Genomic DNA, 24,479 nt, shown 5'->3' on the forward strand with positions numbered 1-24,479 from the left:
TCATATACTCATGGCAACTGTTATCATAACAAATTTATTCATACAAGTAGTTAGATTGAAAACAATTTGTGGCATCGTTCATATGTATTAATGGCAACATGAGGTAGTGTTAACCTTTTGTTTTCCTATATAAACTCATAGCTTAATATGTACATTATTATATGAGTGTGTTTGTGTTTTATACAATATATTTGCATGTGGTAGGCAAACACCTATATATATCAAATACGTTACAAACCCATATATGTTCATTAGTTTTGAGTGGTTTTGTATTTTGGTTTTCCTTTTTTTCCAATAATTCAATTCTTGGTGGATAACGCCCTTACATCTCTATTCCAGGTATCCAATGAAATACTAATTAAGTGGCGGAGATTTGTGAAGCCAACTGATAATGTGAACCCGATCTGTGTTTCTGCTCCACCCCAAGTCCATTATAAACCAGAAACATGAACCTAAAAACGTGGGGTATATTCAGCTTTTGATTTAAGAATTTGGTGGGAACTGTCCGCGTTTTTGGCATATCATAAAAAACATATTTTATCATTTTCATGCGCTTGCATACTCCGTCAATATTATGCATGATTATCATTATTTTATTTTTAATAAAAATGGCATTTTTTATATTATTAATTAGCATTCTATCTTTTATGACATTCTTTGAAAAAACAATTTATTAATTAAATAAGCTAGATAAATAATAAATATATGTCAATTCCTCACTTTTTAATATCAATCTGCATAAATTTCGAAATGTATATGCCAAATATATCGCTATATAAGACTTCCCGTTTTAAAGTGATATTTGATCAAATTGATTAAGTCAAATCCTAAACTATCATACAAAAGATAATTTCGTAGAGACCTGATAATTTAATGACGATTTTGTTTACTGATTTAATCACATTGGATTTTAGCCCAAACTCACGGATCGTTCCGGCCAAATGCTGATTCAAAATAGCTTCTCACGTGTAAATTCAATCGCGGATAGGATTCTTAATAAATGCTTTGCTATTTTCCAGGTGCGTTCGGAGATTGCCAAAGTTTGGAAACGACATATGCTGCGTCGACACAGTACTATATCATTCCGATCTAACAGAACTATTTCAACGGGCAGTTCCATGTTTTTCCAAAGGGGATCCCCAACTTCCACCCGTCACAATGACACAATTCGAGACATGGAAACGTCAATTTCCCCACACACAACATCAACTCTTCTGCCAGCTACCACTGAAACTAAAAATGGTGACATATATACCGTGGATACTAATAATGAGATAACTATCACCGTAAACGGAACTCCTGTTAATGGTGGACTGTCTACTTCTGACGAAAATTTGACTGAAACAAGTCGGATGTTGTAAATGGATTAAATGATGAGTGATGATGTGGTTTTTACTTTAAACACCACTTTTCTATGGTCCAAGGTACCGAAATGAAGTGTTTTTAATTTGATTAACTAAGTAAGACATTTGTTAGTTAAACTGTTTCATCATCGAATGGAGAGTTTTTGAAATACTGAATGGTTTATCGTGAAATGTAGACTGATTTGTTTCTGGAAATATACTTGTTGGTTTTATTAAGGAGCACAGGGGGTGGTCATAACATGAAATCCTAACTGGTTTCATTGTAAAATGTCGTTAAATATCAAAACGTGATCACACCAATTAACATTCGGTTTCGATTCAAACTTAGTACCATGAAATGTCCACCAAGCGTCTGTGGTGAACAATGTCTCAAGCCCTTGATAAAGCTTTGATTGCGCCGTGTAAATCAATGTCTCTGTACCAAACACTCCTAGATGTATAACTCAACTATTTAAGACTTTGTGTGTCTTTACTTCAATTCTCGAATGTCGAGTACTCGAAGTCTCACGCGGCAATTATCCAGACTCTCGCGTATCTAGTACTCAAAGCCTTGCATATATATTGGTCTAAGTTTCGCGTATGTAGCGGTACCCGAAGTATCTAGTACTTAAAGCATGACTTTCTGCATGTCTACTTCCTAAATATATCGTGTCTTGTGCTGTGAACTTTAACTTTCGCGCGCATAGAACCCCATTCTGTCTTGCACGGTACACAACGTTGTTGTTTTTTTGTTATTTTTAAAAAAATGTGTTTAACTTTTTCTCCTAACATGCATCCCCAATACATCCTAGACATCAAATACTTAATTTTTTTAAGACTGCATTAAGTACTGTATATTTGACGTCAGGCATTATTTTATAAGGCTGCTTAACTCTAGGTTTTACTTTGGACATCAGAAACTACGCAATAAAGCTACAAAACCTTGCATTTGACGTTTTGACATCAGACAATATCTTATGGCTACGTGACCCTAGATTTGACGTTTGGCCTCAGACACTTCTTCTTAAGGCTGCATACCCCTAGATTTGATGTTCGAAATCAGACACTACTTCTTAAGGCTATCTACTCCTAAATTTGACATTTGACATCAGACACTACTTCTTAAAGCTACTTACCCGTATATTTTATGTTTGAAATCAGACACTACTGCTTAAGGCTACATACCCCTATATTTGACTGATGGCATAAGACACTATTTCTTAAGGCTTTGTACCTCTGTATTTGACGTTTGACATCAAGCACTATTTCTTAAGGCCACATACCCCTAGATTTGAAATTTAAAATCAGACACTACTTCTTAAGGCTACGTTCCCCTAGATTTGATGTATGACATTAGACAATTCGTCTTAAGGCTACGCACTCCGCTAGATTTCACATCAGTTACAAACCTCTATTTCCTAAATCTCACACCATTTGAGATTTGAGATGAGACATCAAATGCTATGTTAATGCTACCAAGCCCGTTTTACTTTATTTTTATATCAAACAATATTGTCAAGGTTGGATTTGTCTTCAAAAGATACTTAAATTATTTCAATGATGTACCAATTCTAGTCTTTTGCTTTTTTTATATGTGTGTTTGTCTTGTATTGTTTAACGGCCAATCGACAATTGGAGTCATTGAAGGCTAATTAGTTTTAACGAACAATGCTGCAATATAAATGTCCATTCATATCGCTCACATAATAGAATAATGATAATGTAATATTGCTCTTTAGAATATATGTAATAGTACATTGTTCATGAATATGACTATTGTGAATTAAGGATTATCCTTGATTTTTATGTTTATTGCATTCAGAGACATGTGAGTGTATTCCCTGGTGAATGTTATTAGGAATATTGTTATAGCGTCCAATATTTCCATGGCAACGTTATGTATCATAAACCCGGTGAGAGACGTTATTATGATTACAACCGGATACATAGTCAAAGCATTTTACTGTGATAAGCTTAATAATTGTTTTGATAGTGCTATTGTTATCATTGTAATGATTGAGCTACAATTACATATATATCAATCTATTGTTAATTCTATGTTCACATACATATTAAATTTAATGTTTTTTCTCTATGATTACAGACAATAGAGTACATATAGTGTTGAGTTACTGTGAAATCTGCTTTCGATACTGTGAAATCTGCTTTCGATACTGTGAAATCTGCTTTCGATAGTTCCAATCTTGGCGGTTACTCAAATTATGAAACAAAATATTTGTTTCGCAGAAAATGTAAAACAGACCTTACATTTCCCCTAATTTGCATTTCGATTATCTAGTTTTTGTGATTTCTCCTAAACAAGAGCTCCTCGAGAAAAAAAACTGCATTAACAGTTATATGAATGCATTCACCCAAATCTATTAGTTGTGCATTTTGTATATCAAAATACATGATTGAATAAACAATGATAAGAGTTCAATAACAATTAAAGTATTGCCAGCGATATGGGTATATGTACACTATCATACAGATGAAGACATGGTTACAACTGTGTTATTGTGATTATAATTGTATGGTATCGTATACAACATTAAGTATATATATTTGGCTCTTCCGTCAATTGGCATTACTTTGTTGCTGAGCCTGTATACTATGGAATATCCGTGCCAGATTCCTTTGTGGATAATTGAAATTAAGATACAAATTTCTTTCAAACTCCCATGGATACCCGCTCATAATCAAATAGTAACTTTAATCGTTGTATTTATTTTCGAGATTCCTTATCAACCAGGAAAACCGCGATTATTTACTCCCAAAAAATATATTTTATGTTATACAGTATATTGTTATATGTTTCTTACAAAATTCTGACAATCTTTCACCCATTTGGATGTGAGGAAAGGAGATCTCAACCCGCGAGGGGTTTCTTAAGTTGACAGACACGCAGCTTATGCATCTTACCCTAAGTGTTGAGATCCTCCTGTCTTTACACCAAGGCGGCGAATTATTATTTTTCTCTTACCCTGTTTACCCTCTCATGTATCTGTAATTGACGTTATATCAATGTTAGACAATGTTAACGTGAATTGATTGAATTGTCGATGTGACGTCACTGTATTGTTTCCGTAATGTCTTACAGTTGTTGAGAACGTGCAACGAGCACGTGTATCTAGCCTCAATCCTACGATAAGATATGAACATTTCATACCTGTATAGTTGTGAACATCACTGCCCATGGTAAGAGAAAAATATATCACTACTGTACTACTGTTTTTTCACTGTTATATGTATATAGTAATTATTATTACTGTAATTTCTGTGTTTATAGTACTGTGGTTACGAACATACCTTTGTATTAATAGTAGAAGGATATTTTTGTATTTGTAAAGCTACTGATTATACTTATAATATTGTAAATATGATATTACAGCTACACATCTGTTTGATAGTTTAGTGTAATTATATGGTACATTAATGAAGGTCTATGGACATATCCCTATGAAACATTGGTACCTTCAATCAATTGCAATATCTTACCGTGTGTTTGGTCGCATGACATGCTGGCATATAGTGTTAAATCATACATACATTATGCTTTGTCAGCGAATTTGTAATGCATCCGAAATCATGAATACAGAGAAAATAGTCCACTATAGCAATATATCGCGTACAAGAAAAAACACAAAGAATACTGGCGTGTGAATGGCAGATTTATTCGTACTCAATATCGATAACAAGAAAGCAAACTAGGATTGAAACATGAATATACACGATGGTTCTTGAAATGTGCAAGGGACAATGCAAAAGGTTCCATGAGAGTAAGCGTCTTTTGCACTATCGGCGATATCTAATCCAAATCTACGTCATTCCATGTTCTCAAAGAAACGTAAACCGGCAGTGGCTGCGTTTTATTTCATGTGAATGCTATCTATCGCTACCAAATATGTTTCGTATCATCAGCACACAATAAATCAATGCCAAAATAACATTTCCTGTGAACGATAAACTGTGCATTGATATTTGTACACTATATCATATCGAGAGACGTCGATAATTCGCTCATGGATGTATAATGTATCGTTGAAACGCAATCGTTGATACGATTGTCATCGTAGTGTGCTCGATAAACCGTTTGTTGATATATATTACATATACAATGTATAACATCGTAATGTATGTATATAGTATACTTAAAACACCGTGCGTAATATATTACATTGTGCATAATTGACCATCGTTTGAAAAAATATCCTTTGCATTCGTACATTATACACAGTTCATAAGTACACATTATGTATATCATCATTTTATGTGTATAAAGAATTATTATTCTCCATAGTGTAAACTGACTAATATAAGAATTAATCAGTGCTTTCTAAGTTTACGAAAAGTTTCTTGGCTACCAATAGCATTAAAAATTTGAAATAAAGTTCTCTCTCTTGTCGTTTCAATTGCCATGCATGGATTAACGGACATAACAATTATAGACAGTTACGGACAATAATCAGGCCAAACAAGGAGATTTGGATTTGAGTTTAGAGTCGATAGACCATAGAATGAAAAAAAGCAATAGCGTACCTATATACTGATAATACATTGGTGTAGGTGTTATTGGATTTATGTAACGAAGACGGGTATCTTTAGTTGTATATTTATCTAACAATATGTTTTACTCCCTTTAGATTTTTTTGAATATGAATTTATTAATTAAATGTCATTGTGTTTCATTGTTTTCACTTGACGAAGTTTATTTGACTGAAAAAAACAGTAATGATTTAAATGGGGAAGATTTAGGAATATCGGTTTTCATGTTTCAGCAATGTAACCATTCGTAGCCATTTAACTTAATTTGGCATATTTAGGATAACTGGGTATCGTTGGCTGTCTTTCGCATGTTTAAACTCATTGATGAATACATATCAATAACTACCGAATCAAGGATATAAAGAAACATATTATTTTTATATTTTGTTTTGTTAAAATACAACAAAGAGCTTTTAATATGCGACCCCTTACAATGGTAATTTGTTTTACTTATGCATAACATTTCATTTAAACATTTTCAACAATGCAAATTTTCATTCTCTATCCTCTCCATTTTCAAGAATAACAAAGTTTGATAACTAAACATTTTACAATGTAGATATTTTGTCACACCAGTATTATAAATGTACTGTACTGATTAATTCAACTACAAATTAAACGTTGTATCATTTTAGGTATTTTTCACATCATTACAGTTCACAGAAAATGCATTAATATACGCATCATGCATCAGATATGTACCATTGTTACTGAAGAGTTATCGACAATGAGTTCGGGAAAGCCACTAACAATTCAAACTATCAAAATAAAGCAAAATGTGAAAATATTTCAACGTTTCTTTTTCATCCTGGTCACGGCACCAATTCTAATTTGAAGATTTTAAACTGTCCGAATCGAAGTCTTCTCTTTGATTTTCCTTCCTGTTTCGAATAAAACCTCTACTTTCCAAAACTGAATTACCGTGGCAAGTAATTTCATTTGTTCTGTTGCTTAAATACTGTATCACGTGTATATGTATATTATGTAGCTAAGTAGGATATAAAGAGGTGCAATAAACGCATTCATATGTGTAAAATCTGAGTAAATGAAACTCATATAAAAACAAACATTGTGATAATGAAGTATATTATTTTTGTATTTGAAATCCATAATATCAATCATTTCATTCATCAAACATAGCGCGTCCATTGTTCCAGACTACTAATTCCGGTCGATATTAACTACAGAAACGTAAATCTCGATAATATCTTTTATATTAAATCATTTTCATCTCTACATATCGTAAATTACATTGAATTTTTGTATAGTCTTAGGAATATCAAAACATTTAAAATGCGAGTGTTTCTTTTCAAATCATTTCTTTTTATTTCTGATATTATTGAACAAAATATCTGTTGTATATTTCACAGCAAAAACGCAATATTAACATGACGTTTGACACTAGTTTAACACGCTCGTAACAAAACTGCTTATGTATTTCCTTATATAGTTTATGTTCAGCTGTCGTTTTGAGACCAAAAAGTATCTTATTAAAATCTAGACCGGTGTTTATTGTAAACGTGTTGATCTGTATTAAAACCATTATGATGTATATAGACAGACAAACCTCGTTATCTTAAACTCTGAAAACTCTCCGACCTTACTTAACTGGAAATAAAAACAAAAATCGAATACGTGGAGTAAATATACTGTAAAAAAAAAACACCTCGAAAACTGAGGTTATTTCGAAATGTAAAAGACCCCCATCCCCCACAAAAGACTTTGCGCTAACGAGGTTTGACAGTGTCTTGAATTTATTTGTTATTAAAGTGTCCAGAGGCAGTGTATATACAGTTAAGATGCACTAGTTACACAATATAAATATATATATTTGGAGTTGATTTTAGTAAGATTTTTTGTGTTAATAAACTGCTTGGTTTATGTATTGTTTTCTTTATTATATTTGATATATATCTATTTGATAAGTTTTGGAAAAACATTCAAAATAAATATTGATTAAAGGAAATATGTTCTCCTTTATTGCTAATTGCACGATACATGTATTACTATGGGAAAAGACTGAACAAAGCTTTTAATATGATTGATTACCCTCAAAGACTAACAGCACATGACTGCACCAGAAATTTAACATTTTTAAGCTTAGAATGTCATTAGATCAATCTGAAGAATGACGGCGAGCAACCAGGGATATACTACAAGTCATCTGCAAGGATATTGTAAATTGTTTCCATTTCTGTTGAAAGCTTCGTCTTGTGATAATAATCGGCAATACCTCACAAGGACCAAATTGTTGTTCTTATGAACCGAACATATACTCTGTTTATTGAAAACATTCAGTGAAGAATATAAGGCATCAAACCAGAAATAGACTAATCTTGATGGACAAGTACGCTCTTCGTCGTAGATGAGGTTAACGAGGATGGGATGTCAAATGAAATAATTTCGTGAATTAATTTGAGCCAGCTATATTTTTGTAGTATAGCGGTTTATATAAAGAACTTCGAATTATTTCCCATCAAACGAAGTTGGACGTTTTTCGTTTTGAATATATTTCAGAAACAGTATCTATAACTGTTTTGCCCTGTTGTCTTGTGTATGTGAATACCCGTTTGTTGACGCACGCGTCTTAGATAACATGGTGTCTTCTTGCTCGGCCTGTACAACGCATCTGTTGCTGTTATCTCGTTGTGTCGTGATTAAACGTTTGATAAAGTCTGTCACTATTTTTCGAACTTTCCATCTTAACCAATTTACCTGTGTGTCTATCAAGCAGACTTTTTCCTGTGTGTCTAAACTCATTGACAGCCTTTGAGTATTTGTGTTTAGGTTCTAATGATGACTTGATTGGCATCACATGCTGTTCTCGTGGTGTCTTCCTTTGATCTGTGGCAAATGTCTAATTTAAATTTATTTTCGTAGTGTTTAAATTAGTTATAGGTGTTAAACTATCCAATGTTGAAATTCCTGGTGGTTACGTTCTATCCACAGAAGTTCCAATTTAGAGGCTTTACACGAATTTAATTTAATTTACATGGCGGGTGCTGACGTCGTAAATGAACCAGAAGACGCTGACCCTCCCGAAACACATGGTGTAATTTTCAAGGATCTACATGTAGATATGTTATCGTTGTTCATCCTCGATTTGTTGATTGTAAGTTTGGTTGATCTGGTTGAAAAGTATTTGCTAGAAAGAATATTGTAAAATGATATCGTTTCCTATGGTTTTGATTTGTCGGGTCTCAGAACATTTGCGCTATCAATGGTAATGCTAACTCTTATATGCATTTACTGCATTGTACAATATAACTAAAAACCAAAGACAGATCTAAATTATATCGCAAACCTACTAAGTAGCTTCTATTCAGTTTGGCATACATTTTAAGTTTTACGAGATATAGTCTTATGGGCGTCATATTACTTTCGAGAATTACATGCCTTTCCTATTTTTTGTCTCCCCAATGATTGCTATCGTTTCCTGTCGACGCTGAATTTTGACTTTGTCTTACGTGTAATTCATAGCACCGTATTGATAACGTGGAGAATGACAGGAATTCAGGAATGGCACAAGAAAATGTGAACTCGAGTTCTAGCGTAATGACAGATCTTCCAAACAATACATGGTGAATATAAATGTATATTGATGGATTAATGTTGCAGAGCTGACACATGCATGAAAACTGCTCGTTATAAACTATTAAAATAGTTTCTGTTCTGTTGAAAATAATTGTCATTGAAAACCTTTGATTAACATTCAAATCAAGGAATTATTCTTTTTGCTCATTTGCATCGTTACATTTTGCCACAATGAATATGATTGTGAACTATCACTAAAAATGCATTTCTGCTTGTGTCAAGTAGGTTTGCCTAATCATACATTTCAATAAAGCTTCCGGCAAATCTTTATAGTCTCCGTTTCCATTGTTCCAGATAATTTGCCTATGAAATAAAGGCCAATATAAAAATGTAAGTGTTATGTATTTGAATGCCACATAATATAGTGCTACCTTTTGCAAGGTCAAAGGTCGCTGTTGCTTTTTTATTTTCATGAGTTCTTTGTTAAGTCTGCACCAACTTTAGCTTTTAGTGGCAGCCATGAAAATGTTTTACACTTTTACACCTACATATTTATCTTCAATGTAGCTTGATGGTGACATACTGAATCGCCTCTCACCGAGCCGTCATAAACGTCTGGTGGGTTGGCCTACCGACCAAGCGGTCTTTCTTGGATACTCAGATTTCTTCCTATAGTTAGACCTAAACAAACAACAAAGCATACTGCCATACAAATGTTATAACAAAACTACAGTTCAAACTCAAAATCTAACATAGATTTCCAGGGAAACTCCAGAGAGGACAAGGATTATAGATCTAGGTGCTTAAGAGAGTAAGCGTCTTCTACTTCTTCGACGACACTCTCCAGACGATTCTGGGTCAGATTTTGGTTAGGGTGGTGACAACAGAGCCACTAGACATAACAACAAGCATCAAGCACGTATGACCTCATACTAATTTAAAGAATTGAATATACCCTAGGGAGATCATCATGTCTTACACACAAAATTTCCAATGTTCAACCTGCATCTCTCGAAACTTTGTTGCTAATTTCCCTGTCATTATTCAACATCTGTCATGGAAATGGTGATAACGGAAACAAACCCTTGAATATCAAACCACATTGGACATGTAAAGAAGGAAAGAAGGAATGTAGGGTTGTTGCTATCTAGGAATGGAAAATTAAAAATTATAAAATGGATTCATCGCGCTCATCATACACCTAAGTTACAAACTATCATGTTAATCACGTTTAAAGCAAAGATAGAGATAAGCAGATGATTTTGAGGAGTCTGAAAGTTATACAGGGTATTTTGGATCGATATTGTCAACAAAGCAATTCTTATTTAAAGTGACACATCGTCAATAAACAATTTACCTATATGTGAAAATGAAGGATATTGTAATGTATCTGTTACCTGTTCTGGAAAGATCTTCAACATCATCAGCCTAGAATAACAAATACAAATTTGTCAATACAAGGGCACAGTTTGTTTCCATAGGTATGCCAATAGTCTATTGGCAGATCTGGTCACCAAACACAACAAAGATCATAAATTTATATATTTTCTCGATTTTTATTTTACTGCAGGTTTCAACTCGCGAAACATATATTTTTATATTTTCGAAAGCCTCAAATATCGCTCTGAACATTTAAATATCCGCACTAAATGGTCCTAGCTTTTCACATAAGCATTGAGTATGGCGATTTGCCCTAGGCGCATAGCGCACTTTACTTGTCTCCAACCATGTTTGCAATACTTGTGCTAATCAACAGCATACTGGGAAGCTTTCAAATAAATACAATTCAAGCGATGAGAATGGGAAAGTAATTTGTCATAACTCATATCAATGTAAATAACATAAATGAGATGCCACTGCTTTCGTGTAATAGGGATTTACATTCTCTCATCAACTACTGTGCACATAACATCAAGGTAACACGTATCACTTCTGGACCTTTGGTGAGGTCAGCATGATGTTATCCCGACCTGGTGGAATCATATATTGACAGAGGGCGAGATCAATAATACCATATTAACCGAAACAAAGGTCCTTAAGGGTATAATCACCAATACTTTGATGTAGATGCTAATAATGTTTTTCTATAGAGTTACTTTGTGGAAAGATGTACGAGGGATGATTGATATGTTGTGAGCCTCGTATTGAAGGAGATAATCAATGATGTTCCTTTTAAGCCCTACTGTTCTCTGACTATATAGTGCCGTGTACCCAAGGCCTGGTCTCATTTGGTTAGTTTTTATCGACGATGTAGAACTCTAAAGTAAACAAGACAAGCGGCTTTTGCAAAATGAACAAAATCGGGGAAAGAGCAGTGATCCAAAATATTTGCATAAAAAAGGTTTATGACCTAAGGATATCCATAATGATATGGATGCAACACTAGGGAAAGATGTCCTTCATATGATACAGTGTTGCAACCCAAAATGGTCAAAAAAGTTCATGGTATTCTAACCGAGGATCTTGCAATGAGAAAGCTTTCGGCCCGATAGGTACCAAGACTTTTGACAACTGGTCAGAAGCACACCAGGTGCACATTATCGCGTGCTAATCTTAACCTTTTTAAGGAAGATCCTGCCAACTTTCCTTAGAGATTTGTCACTATTGATGAAACATGAGTCCATCATTTTACCCCAGAGGCCAAACAAAATTCGAAACAATAGAAGCACACTGGCTCTGCCCTGCAAAATAGGCCAAAGACTGTTCCATCAGCTGGGAAGGTTATGACCTCGGTTTTCGTGTATGCAGATGTTATTCTGTTGAAAGATTAACTCCAAAGGGGACAAACAATCAATATCACATACTACTTCTGAGGCAGTTACGGGAAAGTGTTAAGTTTAAGGTGTGTTATTCCAAGGACAATGCTCCTGTTCACAAGTCTGTCATTGCTATGGCTGCCATTAACGATTGTGGCTTTAAATTGATTGGCCATCGCCTTATTCACCTGATCTCGCTCAATCAGACTTTCATCTATCTCCAAAACTGAAAACAGCTATTTCAAGCACTTACTTTCAGTCCGATGATGACGTCATACATGCAGTGGATGACTTTCTGAACAGCCAAGAAATGACGTTCTATAAAAGTGGCATTGAGGCCCTTAAACACCGCTTGCAAAGGTGTTTAGATACTGAGGGTAGTATGTTGAAAAATAATACAATATGTCCGCCAAATTCAATTCCTTCAATATGAGGCTCACAACCTATCAATCAGCCCTCGTAGCACGGAATAACTCTAAGTCACACAAATAACCAAACCTTAAAAATGGTCAAGCTGTTATGCTCACAAGAGTCAATTTAACATGGTAGAAGCATTTATTTGATCGGATTAGACTTTATGTACATATAAACACTTATTTCTTTTGCCTCGAAATGCAAATGGCGGCTCTGATTAATATCAATATACACAAATATGGCATAACGAGATGCTTTTTAACAAATACAAATGCTCCTTTATCATACTTCTAAGACATCAGATCATAGTAAGAATGACCTTTTTAAGACAAATTATTAAACTTATGAGCTTGGGGCCTTTTTCAGAAACATACATATATTACCCCAAACTCAACGTTCGAATATTTTATTATAAAAACAGTATTATTGCTATATCTAGAGTTATTTATAGTGTCTAATACGAGCAATTGTGATGTTTGTATTGACTCCTTATGTGCCATATATGTGTTATATCTTTCATAACCACCATTTGCATTTCAAGGTCAAATTATAATCAGTGTTTATGTATATTATAAAGCCAAATCTTGTCAAACCATTGCTTCTATTTTGTGCTTTAGACTCTTGTGTGCAAAACGCCAAGGATATTTTGTGCAATATGTGCGATACAAATGAACTAATAATGCCCTCCTGAAACATGCATTTTAGCATATTTTGTTGAAATTTACCAACAGCTGAACAAATCACATCTCAACAGCATGTCTCACGGTTTGCCATGATACATACTAAAAGTTCATCATGGTACTGTTAAATTGCACCATAGTAGGAATTGATAGGCTTGTAAAATAACACTGTTTTGACTAGACTTGCTGTTTAGATGCCCCTAACTTTTGAGATTTGGAACTTATTTCCAACAGGGTAGGAATGCATTATATCTATCTTGATAACAGGTGAATTGTGAATCGTGACGTCGTGATGATTACAATGTCATAAACGTAGTATTATTTTTCTGAAAATAGAAACCTCCACATAACCATAATTAAGCCACTTAGAATGGAGAGAAATCGTATGGTATCATTGCATGAAAACAATTCAGGATTCAAAATATCCTTTATTTTTAAGGATATCTTAATGATAGTTCACATTAATACGTAATAGTGCTTACGATAAGTAACAATACTTTATAAACACCACAAGAGAATACTTTTAATCGAATCCATAATGCTTAAGTAGGAATAAGGACTAATGGCAAATGTCCTTATCATGCTCGGGCACAAACTGGTGCCTCCTAGCTATCTGATGCATTAATAAGTGTTACAATAACATAATTATAATACTTACTCTCCATTTTCACACTTTTAACTAAGAATTGCTTAAAGACCTGTAGAGCGGAAGCTTTAATTGATATGGGAAAAGTACATGCCGAATAACACCAAGAGTTCGGAATTTTTTATTTATTTATTTCATTTATTTTTTTTTTTTTTTTTCATGTCATCTTCGGTTGATTGTCAGCTAAGGTGGCCTACCTGTATATCACGTGTGAGTGTATGTGACGAATTAGTATGACCTACGGACGAGACAATAACTACAATTTAATATACTGTATCATATAGGTAATAAGACAAGAAAGTAGATATGCTCAACCCCGTTTGGCTTCATCACAACAACAGTAGCTGATTTAAATCGAATGTTGAAGACACTACCAGGCCTGTATCGGTGTAGAAAGGTTAGTGTGGAGGGATCGCGATACTTTACCTTGAGCTGAAGTTACATGTAAATCATAGTTAAAACCCATCTCCGATCACAACGGCAGACAGGTATTTACCAGACAATAATTTACCTGATCCGAGAGGTTTGAAAACTGTAAATATTGTATAACAATTCATTCTTCCCTGTCTAGACGATTGACCTTTTATGTACATTATTATGACATCTAGTTTTCATAGATCACAAATATACCATGACAAAATGAATCCCAACATAAAGCGATTTAAGACAGAGTTTGTTTATCCACCAAGCTTAGTCTTGGTTATTTATCTGTATGCTGTGGCTATACTTAATCTATGTTATTCGAGCCATCTGCTGGTCCTGCGTTTCGTCAGTGAAATAAAAAAAATACATGCAGTGAAATGGGCACACATTTTGAAATAAATGGAAATGTTAATTCTGTTTATGTTTTAACCATTTGATCTTTCGCATATCACTTGATAGCGGGTTAAATTTTCGTCCATTTTTATTAATTCCGAGTTAATCGTTTCTAGACATAAAACAGACTCATTATCTGGGTGAATATTGATTGGGTACGACATTTGTGTCAGGCCCGACTGATCTACTTACGCTACACAAGTTCGTATGAGTGTATGTAGGTCAGCGAATGCCAGAAGACGATAGTTATATTGGAATTAATTTCGTGTTGTAATTACAATAAAGATTTGAGTCATCAAATCGTTTGAATCCAATAGAAATGTGGTTTGATACCAACACACTTAAACAAGCGTTAATACCGACAGGAAAAAAAAACATACAATTTCCTCAAAAGAGATTGAGCACGTTTTTTACTTAATGGATATTAAAAGGATAGGTACAATGTATAATATGTCAATGCAGGTATAAACTATAAAATGTTGACATATATTGAATTCAAGTAGTACATTCAAATTCATATACATAGAGGTTACACAACGAATGGTTGTTTATTTGGTATTTCTTTCACTCGAGTTAGTATTTTTTTTGTAATATTGGAAAATGAACTAACGACAAATACCATACACAACAACCATGATTTTTAAGAGACTTGTTTCTACCACGATGAAAAAAAACTAATCTGAAGATGAATTTCGAAAATGCAATAATTTGATTATTAAATTTATATAAAAAATGAAGTTTAACAAAAACAACTGGGAACTTTTTTGTGTGTGTCACCATTTCCACGACCGGTGAAGCGACATTCAAGTGTTAGCCAATCAAAACGCATTGAAACACGTGATAAAACATAGTCCCTTTGGATGGCAACCGTGTCAACCAATCAAAACACGTTTAGAATTTATTTCATATGTGGTATAATTGATTGTTATTCAATAGTTGTAACGATAAGATCATGCCTTAAACGTTGGATAACAACCACCTATTATAGTAAATATTTAAGCATTGAACGGCTTTCAGTTGGCATTCATATCGACTATGAATGCCAACTGAAAGCCGTTCAATGCTTATAATTTACCATCTGCGATTTTTATTTGTCGTGCGATTTTATTTTTTTTTTTTTTGAAATTTTCGAATTCAAATTTCAGTTGGCAGTTCATAAGCTGGTGAACTCGCAACTGAATTGGTAGGGTTATATAGTGGCAGTGCCATACAATGGTAAATATATATATATATATATATACCACATAAGGAAATTGTTAACTCTATAACGGTTAAGATGAAACATTAAAGACAAAGCGCATTGTTAATCGTGTTTACAGTATCACACAACATTTAAATCAAATTACACTCATCATGATCAATGTCTTGTTGGAACACTCCTCAAAAGCCTTATAGCAGTGTTGTCTATATTTACATTGTGTCAAACTGTCGTAAAAAACAATGCTAGCAATAATTTTGAACCGAGTGATTTTGTTATATATTTTGTTATTTGGAAAGGACACGGTTTTTTTTAAATTTAAAATTTAAAATTAGAATTAAAATTAATATTTACGCGAAAATGATGTGATTATCGAAACGTTGATATTGTACTGGATACTCATTTAATTAAAGTGCTACATCTTCCTAGCTTGAAATGCATCAACCTACTAAAGGTATTGATTTTCGAAAACCAGAAAAGCAGAAGAGATATTTAGAGCTATACTTGTGACAAATCAACTTTTAACAAGAGATCATTACCAATAGATCTTTATCAAGAAATCTTTACCAGCAATTTTTTTTCTAGCGGATAATTTTATCTGGTATCTTGTACTTACATGTAAGTATTGGCAGCATATAAACAATCTGAAAAAAAGGTACTAACGCAAGTCAGTTAGGATTTTGTTATTCGATGAATTTGCCTATTTCCTGTAAACATTTTTCTTGTTGATTGATGAAATGACTATAGAGCAGGTGGGAAACTAGTTAGGTACAGTAACATCAAAAATTACTCTCGTATAAAACAATGTTCCTGCTTTTTAGCACTGTATTTTTCTTTGTTGATGGCAATTGGAAAGTCTAGAATAACTTACGTCCCCGTCGGCAAGCGAGAGCAGGTGACAAAAAATCTCGTTAATGATGACTGTGCGTAAGTGTTACATTCTGACGAAGGTCATTGGAAGCATCGTTCAACTTTTGAACTGAATCCCGACCGTTGTCCATTTACTTTCTAATCCCTTAAAGAAATGTTGCATGGAATAATTTCAAGTAGTTTGAATTCCAAGTGAATCGTACATAGCTTGTATAGTGATATAAAAACGTAGGCGCTCCGCACTTTGTATAACGGACATATCTCATTTAGAGAGAGACCCAGTGCAGAGCACGGAGACGGAGACCAATAAAGTCTATAACAAGGGTCATCTCAAAAATGTTCCATTGGCGCCGAAATATATAAAGTACCCATATATCTGGCCGAGGTACATGTAAATAGCATAGGTACCATATTATTGACAGGCCTATCGGCACACACATTCAGACTACTGCAAAATACTCTGTCACCAATCCGCAGGTACCGCACAAATGTCAACTAATGCAGATTATACACCACCTTAGATGACGTCACAGACTACCAACGATGCGATACATTTTCATTTTACGGATATGCATTTGCGTTTTTAAGATTTTTTTGAATTCAAGCAGGTTTCATTGAATATATGAATTTATTAAGTTTTGTGTTTGTAAAAATCCTGTTGTTTTCCTACCACAGAGGGTAAATGTCTCGGTATGTAAGGGCACCACAGACATAAAATCTGTTTGTTTTACTTGCATAATTAGCTACTCAAATTAAATTTTCCAAGTTCGTTGTCATAACTTGTTCAACACTTGTTGAAAGGTGAAATATTTCTGTTGGCGTCAATACATAATAAATTTGGATTAGCGACTTAATATAATAAATAGCGACATAATAAAATCAATTTTAAAAGAGCTTGTTCAGCTTTCTCGCCATGGGAGTTAAATAGTAAACTCCATTTGATATATATACATGTATATGGACCTTTGCGAACACCTGCCACGTCCCTGTAGTTTGATACGATGGTTTTAGATCTTCGACATGTACAATATTAACTTTGCTGGTTATTAGTTGTGAAGATATACATTATGTATGTTTTGTTATTGGACAGGACATGTCCGAAATTTTATAAAAGAGATAATATGGAGAAAAATTCTTATTGTTATGCTTTATAAAGCCACAGGGTCTTGATACTAATTCATAACCCATGGTCCATGTATACATTAAATAATACACATGTAATACATACAATGTAGTTTTATACATTGAACGTCCCTTGGGAAATCGTACCAATAACCGTTGCTTGGGAAATCGTCCCTGAGGTTTTAGCTTAGAGGTGAGCACGCGCAGGAGCGGAGAGTGCTTTTGAGATAACCCCAAGATTAACTGATTTCCGTGTCCGTCTCAATGCTCCTTGCTAGGTCTACCTCAAAATGAGAAATGTCTATTGGAAGAAGCAGATATGTAGAGAACGAGCATGGTTTATGGCTTCGAGTTAAATAAATGATATATTTCACTTGGATGGCAGAACATGTTTCTTGTGTCGTTTTGTGCTGTGAAGAATTAACCTGAATGATTTCAACGTGATTTTGTTACAATCCTAGCGTGTAGGGCAAATACACCACAAAGAGTTGTAAAGGGTGTAACACCCTTCGGGTTTTGTGCGATTGCATCGCCTTCCTCAATTTCGTCCGTTTTGATATGAGTGTTTTCTGTTGCGACCCGTCCCTCTAGAGTACACAGCTCTTCTAGCCAATCAAACGCGATGTTACATGGAGCGACTTCATGTGTGATGGGATAATAAAACGTATTCTTATAGGTGTGTTTTACTTATTATCTACTAATTTAACAGTTTATTTTGATATTTTCCTTAATGCGAATATGTAAGACTATTATGTATATAACAAAAGGATACGCCAAAATAATCACAAAATCTATTGTCATGTTATCTACAACTGAAATAAACGCAACGTTGAAATGTATTAATATGGACAGTGTACTAAGATATATAGCAATTTTACGTGTACCGAGACTGAAACTTCACTGTTTATATCAGCATACTGCTGGAGTTTGAATATACTTGATATATCATAACGTGTTTTGAATTGAAGCATGACCTTTTGGTGACTTCACAATTTACAATATCACCTTCATCGAACACATGTATAAGATTGTAAAAATAATCAACAGGTCTTTTTCGTCTATGCTAGAATCTTATATACACTGACAGGATGTAAGTATACGATATTGTAATCTAATCATATGGCATTTTCGTCTACACAAGAATTGATTGTACACTGACAGGATGTAAGTGTACGATATTTTAATCTAATCATATGGCATTTTCGTCTACACAAGAATTGATTGTACACTGACAGGATGTAAGTGTACGATATTGTAATCTAATCATATGGCATTTTCGTCTACACAAGAATTGATTGTACACTGACAGGATGTAAGTGTACGATATTTTAATCTAATCATATGGCATTTTCGTCTACACAAGAATTGATTGTACACTGACAGGATGTAAGTGTACGATATTGTAATCTAATCATATGGCATGTTCGTCTACACAAGAGTGGTATGTACACTGATAATGTAAGTGTACGAGATTATAATCAAATAGTATGTTTTTTCGTCTACACTTGAATCATACGTACATTGAAATATACAGTGATTCTAGTGGAGTACCTCTATATGGTTGTATTTTGGACATCTAAGAACATCTTAATATCGGCGACAATTATGACACACAGAAACCATACATAACTTGACCTACATGCTAGACGCTTGTCCTTTATTACCAATTATGAGGTAATAGGACAAGTTAGCTTCACGATTTATCATATCACGCTATAGTTCGCTTTCGAATGATCAAGCTTGAGCCAAATGTCCGTCGAGACATCTTTATCACCAAATTGTAATAAAATATCTTTGTAAATAACACAGACTGCCCTGGTCGTGCATCACACAAGAATAAGAACATTATTGGTCCGGAATCTACGGTTCCAGGTCCATGGATTTTCGATCCCGGGTCAGTTGAATGATTTACTGTCAACACCAATTATCTCAGCCATCTGTAGAAAGTACGTTAACAAACTATAAGACAAACATCCGGATAAGTCTGGGTTTGTAGGACGCTTGGCTTCTCCCTATGCCAAGGCATCATCTCAGTGTTTGATTACAGTATTCCCAGCTCGGCCAAATAACAGAATGACTTGTGTATTCAATGGCATTATTGATAGACAGTATTGCAACAATGATAAATCTATTTTGAAATCAGATAAGGCATATGGTGAACAACCGTTCAAGTTACCCTGTTATTTTTCTTTTCCTTGACTCGGTCTGTTTACTTTTTAACCATATGATTAAGCACCACTGTGACATCTGGGAACTAAGTTTCATTTCAACTTGATTACTATAATCTCATTGTTGTAGTTTAAACAATATCCTGTGTACTCTACATTCATTCAACAACACATCAATTGAAAGTGTGCCTAGCATGCGTTTGCGAGCTATCGAAAACGTCAGTTTCCTTTGTCAAAGCAAGAGTGCAAAATTCGAAATCGGTCCCTGAAATTATAACCTTGCAAATAATGAATTGATGGTATATCAAACATTAAACTATCATCACTGGAACCTAAAAAATTGTATACTATTGAAAAAGCTCGCGAAAATAAATTAAAAAAAAATGATTTATAGATAAAACCAGCAAGTTCATTTTTTGCAGATGCAGTGTTGCGTTTCTCTCCATAGCAGTGGTTGGCCTTCCTCAGGTCAGGATACGATATGATATATATAATTAGATATAATTCAAATTGAACTGATAAGCGGCATTAATAGAATGTTAATATGTTTGTGAAATGGCAAACATATTCTGTCTTTTATTAACGCAATATGTAGAATTCCGTCACGTGCTGACTGATTCTCTGAGTGATGATTGTCGTAACTCATGAAACTCCAGCATATCATGGCTGAGTTCTATAGGTACCGGAAAAACTATGACTTGGAACTAGACATCTATGTACCAATGCATAAAACATCTAAAAATATACGATGAGGTGGTTAAATGTCTTTCGTGATCGTTGTCGCTTCTGTGCAGGCTGGTTGTCGCTTAACGTCCTAGCCGGTGTTATTTTAATGTAACGACATTTTGGACAGATACTTTGTTGATCTAAAGGTCGTTTTAATGTCAGGGCCTGGACATGTCAGATTACCATCCCACCGTCACTTCGTTTGACAGAATAAGACTGGGTTGCAGGTGCTCCAGTATGGATACATGATATATGTAGTATTTTCGATGTTTCCCGAAAGAGCACAAAACAACTTCATCACTCCTTCAGGGAGTCACTAATGCGTTTAACCTTACATCCGTGCAGCATTTTATTCCAACCCACTTTTTATGTAAACATGACCTTAAATGACCGATATCTGACTATGCATTTAATATTATGTTAACAAAACCAACAAAGAAACACGACATAGTAACCAAACCATAATTCAAACTGAAAATCAATCCGCTTATTTTCGTGACAATGGGCTTGGAAGTGTTGTCTTTTTTTATTAAACTGATACTGATATGTACATATACGTAGTTTAATTAAGAAATAATTAACGATGATCCGTGTATTGTTGCGGGATATACAACGAGGACGAGGATATTTTGCAATTAAATTAATAACGAAGGCCGCAGGCCTGAGTTATTAATTAAAATTGCAAAATATCCGAGTCCGAGTTGTATATCCTGCAACAATACACGAGTCAAAGTTGATTATTTCTATTCTACCACGTACTGTTTAGTTCTGAGATCGACCTCTTTCTAATAGAAAAGCAGCAAAGAAACCCCGAGAAAACCTTGCAATTTATTTCTTGAGTATTGCATTATTTGTTAATGAAATATACAGGCAATACAGTACTACGATCAAGAGCATCTATCATATGGCATTGATTTTGAAAAGAAAAGAAAAAGAAAGAAAAAAAAGAAAAAAAAAGAAAAAAAGGGCCCTCCGTAGGATTCGAACTCGCATCGTGATAAAAATTTACTGAAAGACTAACCCATTAGCCCACTCGGCTATAGTAACGTTTTGTAAAACTGGTAAATATTAGATATATAAAATTGTAACAGCCGTGACTCACGACCGTGTATTATTGGCACGAGCGTGGGTTATTGGAAAATAATACATGGTTTTAAACCAATCAAAACTGGCGTTGCATAGCAAACATGGTAGAATATATTTTCTACCACAATAGGTAGGATATATTTAACTCCAATGCATGAAATAATCATGACAACTGTAACATTCAGCTCATACTACACGTGGACTCAACTTTAAATGCGTTTTGATTGACTGGCACGGTGACCTTTGACCGTGACTATTTTTAAATCACGTGTTTAATGCTTTTTGATTGTCTAACACTTGAAGGCCGCTTCACGATTTCCCGGAAAAAATAACGCATAAGAAGTATAAATTACTAATGAGAGTAAAGAAATACCATATGCAACGGCCACGGGTTTATGTGATCTATTTCTACCATAATGAAAAAGCTATTCTGAGGATGATTTTTTAACAATATCAGATGTGGTATAAGGATTTGATCTAAACTGAAACGCCGCTAATTAATATGCAAAATTTACAATATCGAAAATGTATGGAAATATTACAACTCATTACAAATCATAACAAATAATAAGTAATTTTATTCTGTTCGAAGAAATAAATAGGTAGAAGTCTGTATATATTTTCAAGGTAAATAACAATACAGTTGCAAACTACGTAGTTTGAAAAATAACTTACTCGAGAGAAAGAAATACCATATACATGTACAACAACCACACGTTGCGTGATCTCTATTTATCACATAACTGTCTTTTTCTAATATACAATACGGCTATATCGTAAATGTCGTAAGATATCTATATAATAAAAACAATTGCGACGTCATCAATTTACATTAATAAACATATGACGTCACACGATTGTCTCTGTAGAGAAAATCATACAGTCGTATAAATTTGCTGGTGTTTACTTTCGTTCCAAACAATACGAATTATGTGATAAATCGAATCTTATACTTGTGGTTATATACTATTGAATCTTTAAAACTCGTTAAATAATTGATATGTCACGAGCCCTTATATTAAATTGCTTAACTATTTTAATCCAATTCCATATTACATAGCCACTCAAGTATCATCCTATATGTGAAGTATGTCAGTGTTTGTCATTCCAACATAAGTATGTATTCAAAACATATGAACGATTTCACAGTTTAACACCCATGCTGATCTATGTCAATCGATATAAATCACAATCTGTGTTTGTGAATAAGCGACTATGCCTATAATCAAAATGTTTTTACCCCATTTACCAACAAGGTTTGATAATCATTCCAATTTTATTGTGTGTACTTCTCTTTTATGTGGAATGTTCTATTGACGTGAACATACTGTTGTTTTGTAATTGAGAGAGAAAAAAGTGCGTTCGTAATGTTCATTGTTTCTTCCAATATGTACAAATACACAAATACTTTTATCACAAGTAGAATGAATTGACCCACTGGTGACGTTCGTTACACCATAAAACATGGCATTCAAAGCAATGATCTTGCGGTGGTCCGATCGATATATTGAAAAAGAAACAAGGGCTCTTAATTACTGGACCATAAGATAGTACTTTAAACCCCGTCCTCGCACTTTTTATATTGTCTGACAGCTGTATCGGTGTGGGTAAGTACGAATACGTAAGCAAGGTGGCGGTTTTCGATTTTCTGAAATTATCTGGAGACTCCCCTTGGTATTTGGGATAGCATGATGGGTTCATGTGCATGGGAATAGTTGAGAAGTTATTTGCCTGCGCTATACTTCTCACTTTTTCCTGATTGGTTTATTTGTCAATGACACGCATTCCTGATGTATATATCACATCTTCAAGATGAAAACTGTCAGCATCGTAATTTCTCGGAAGAATTATTTTCTTACCGATTCCATTATCCTCACCGTTTGATCTCTGCCGCTATCTACGATCGTACTTTGTGGCAGGGAACACAGTTTTTGTCCATCGGTGTCTACAACACTTATACACGAACGTCTCCAGATTGCCGACCGTCGTTCATTCGTCTGAGAATCTGCCGCAGAATGGTTTGTTGACAGCGATATGATAGATTATACAGCGGTCGGGACTCCCTGGATGTTTATCTGACACGAAATGACAAGGAAATAACACTTTAACCGATATAACCAGAGTAATAGATTATTCTGGGGGAAAAGCAAAAAATATTAATAAATAACTGAAATAATTGATAACAAAAAAAAACCAAACCCAATCTACGTTTTCTTTCCGATGAAGAGATAGTCGTAAATTCGATTTCGGAAAGGCGAGGGGCGAAACCTTTTCACCGCTGGTATTATATGGTATGTAGTAGATGGTCGTTGGTGATGCATATGTCTTCTTCTAAATACAGACTGTCTCCTCCGAGATGCTCGAGTTCTTTCTGCAGAACCACTGTCGTTATCTTCTCGGTTCCTCATGCTGTCTGGGTGACCATGCCTTTGTGGAATGTACGTCCATTTTCTATAGGTCGTGTAGTTTACTGCAAAAATAAATATTACACCTTTTTTATTTTACGATATTTCCATTTGCTCTGCATTGTCACTAGATAACAAATCGTAATTTAGGGGCCGCGGTGGCCGAGTGG

The 24,479-nt window shown here is 34.3% G+C and overlaps 1 protein-coding gene across 2 annotated transcripts in view; it reads left to right on the forward strand.

Annotated features, from left to right (window-relative positions):
- Nucleotides 1-7,771, forward strand: part of LOC117343798 (parathyroid hormone/parathyroid hormone-related peptide receptor-like) — a 71,830-nt gene extending 64,059 nt beyond the window's left edge. The window contains exons 14-15 of one of the 2 annotated variants that reach the window (XM_033906301.1): nucleotides 340-460; nucleotides 1,020-1,105. In XM_033906301.1, coding sequence (XP_033762192.1) covers nucleotides 340-450 — 111 coding nt within the window. In that variant the 3' untranslated portion in view covers nucleotides 451-460; nucleotides 1,020-1,105. Of the gene's footprint in view, nucleotides 1-339; nucleotides 461-1,019 lie in introns of both variants that reach the window. The other variant, XM_033906300.1, reaches the window with a different exon arrangement.
- The last annotated feature ends 16,708 nt before the right edge of the window (nucleotides 7,772-24,479 follow it).

Source organism: Pecten maximus, chromosome 15 (assembly GCF_902652985.1).
Source record: "Pecten maximus chromosome 15, xPecMax1.1, whole genome shotgun sequence".
Classification (NCBI taxonomy): domain Eukaryota; kingdom Metazoa; phylum Mollusca; class Bivalvia; order Pectinida; family Pectinidae; genus Pecten; species Pecten maximus.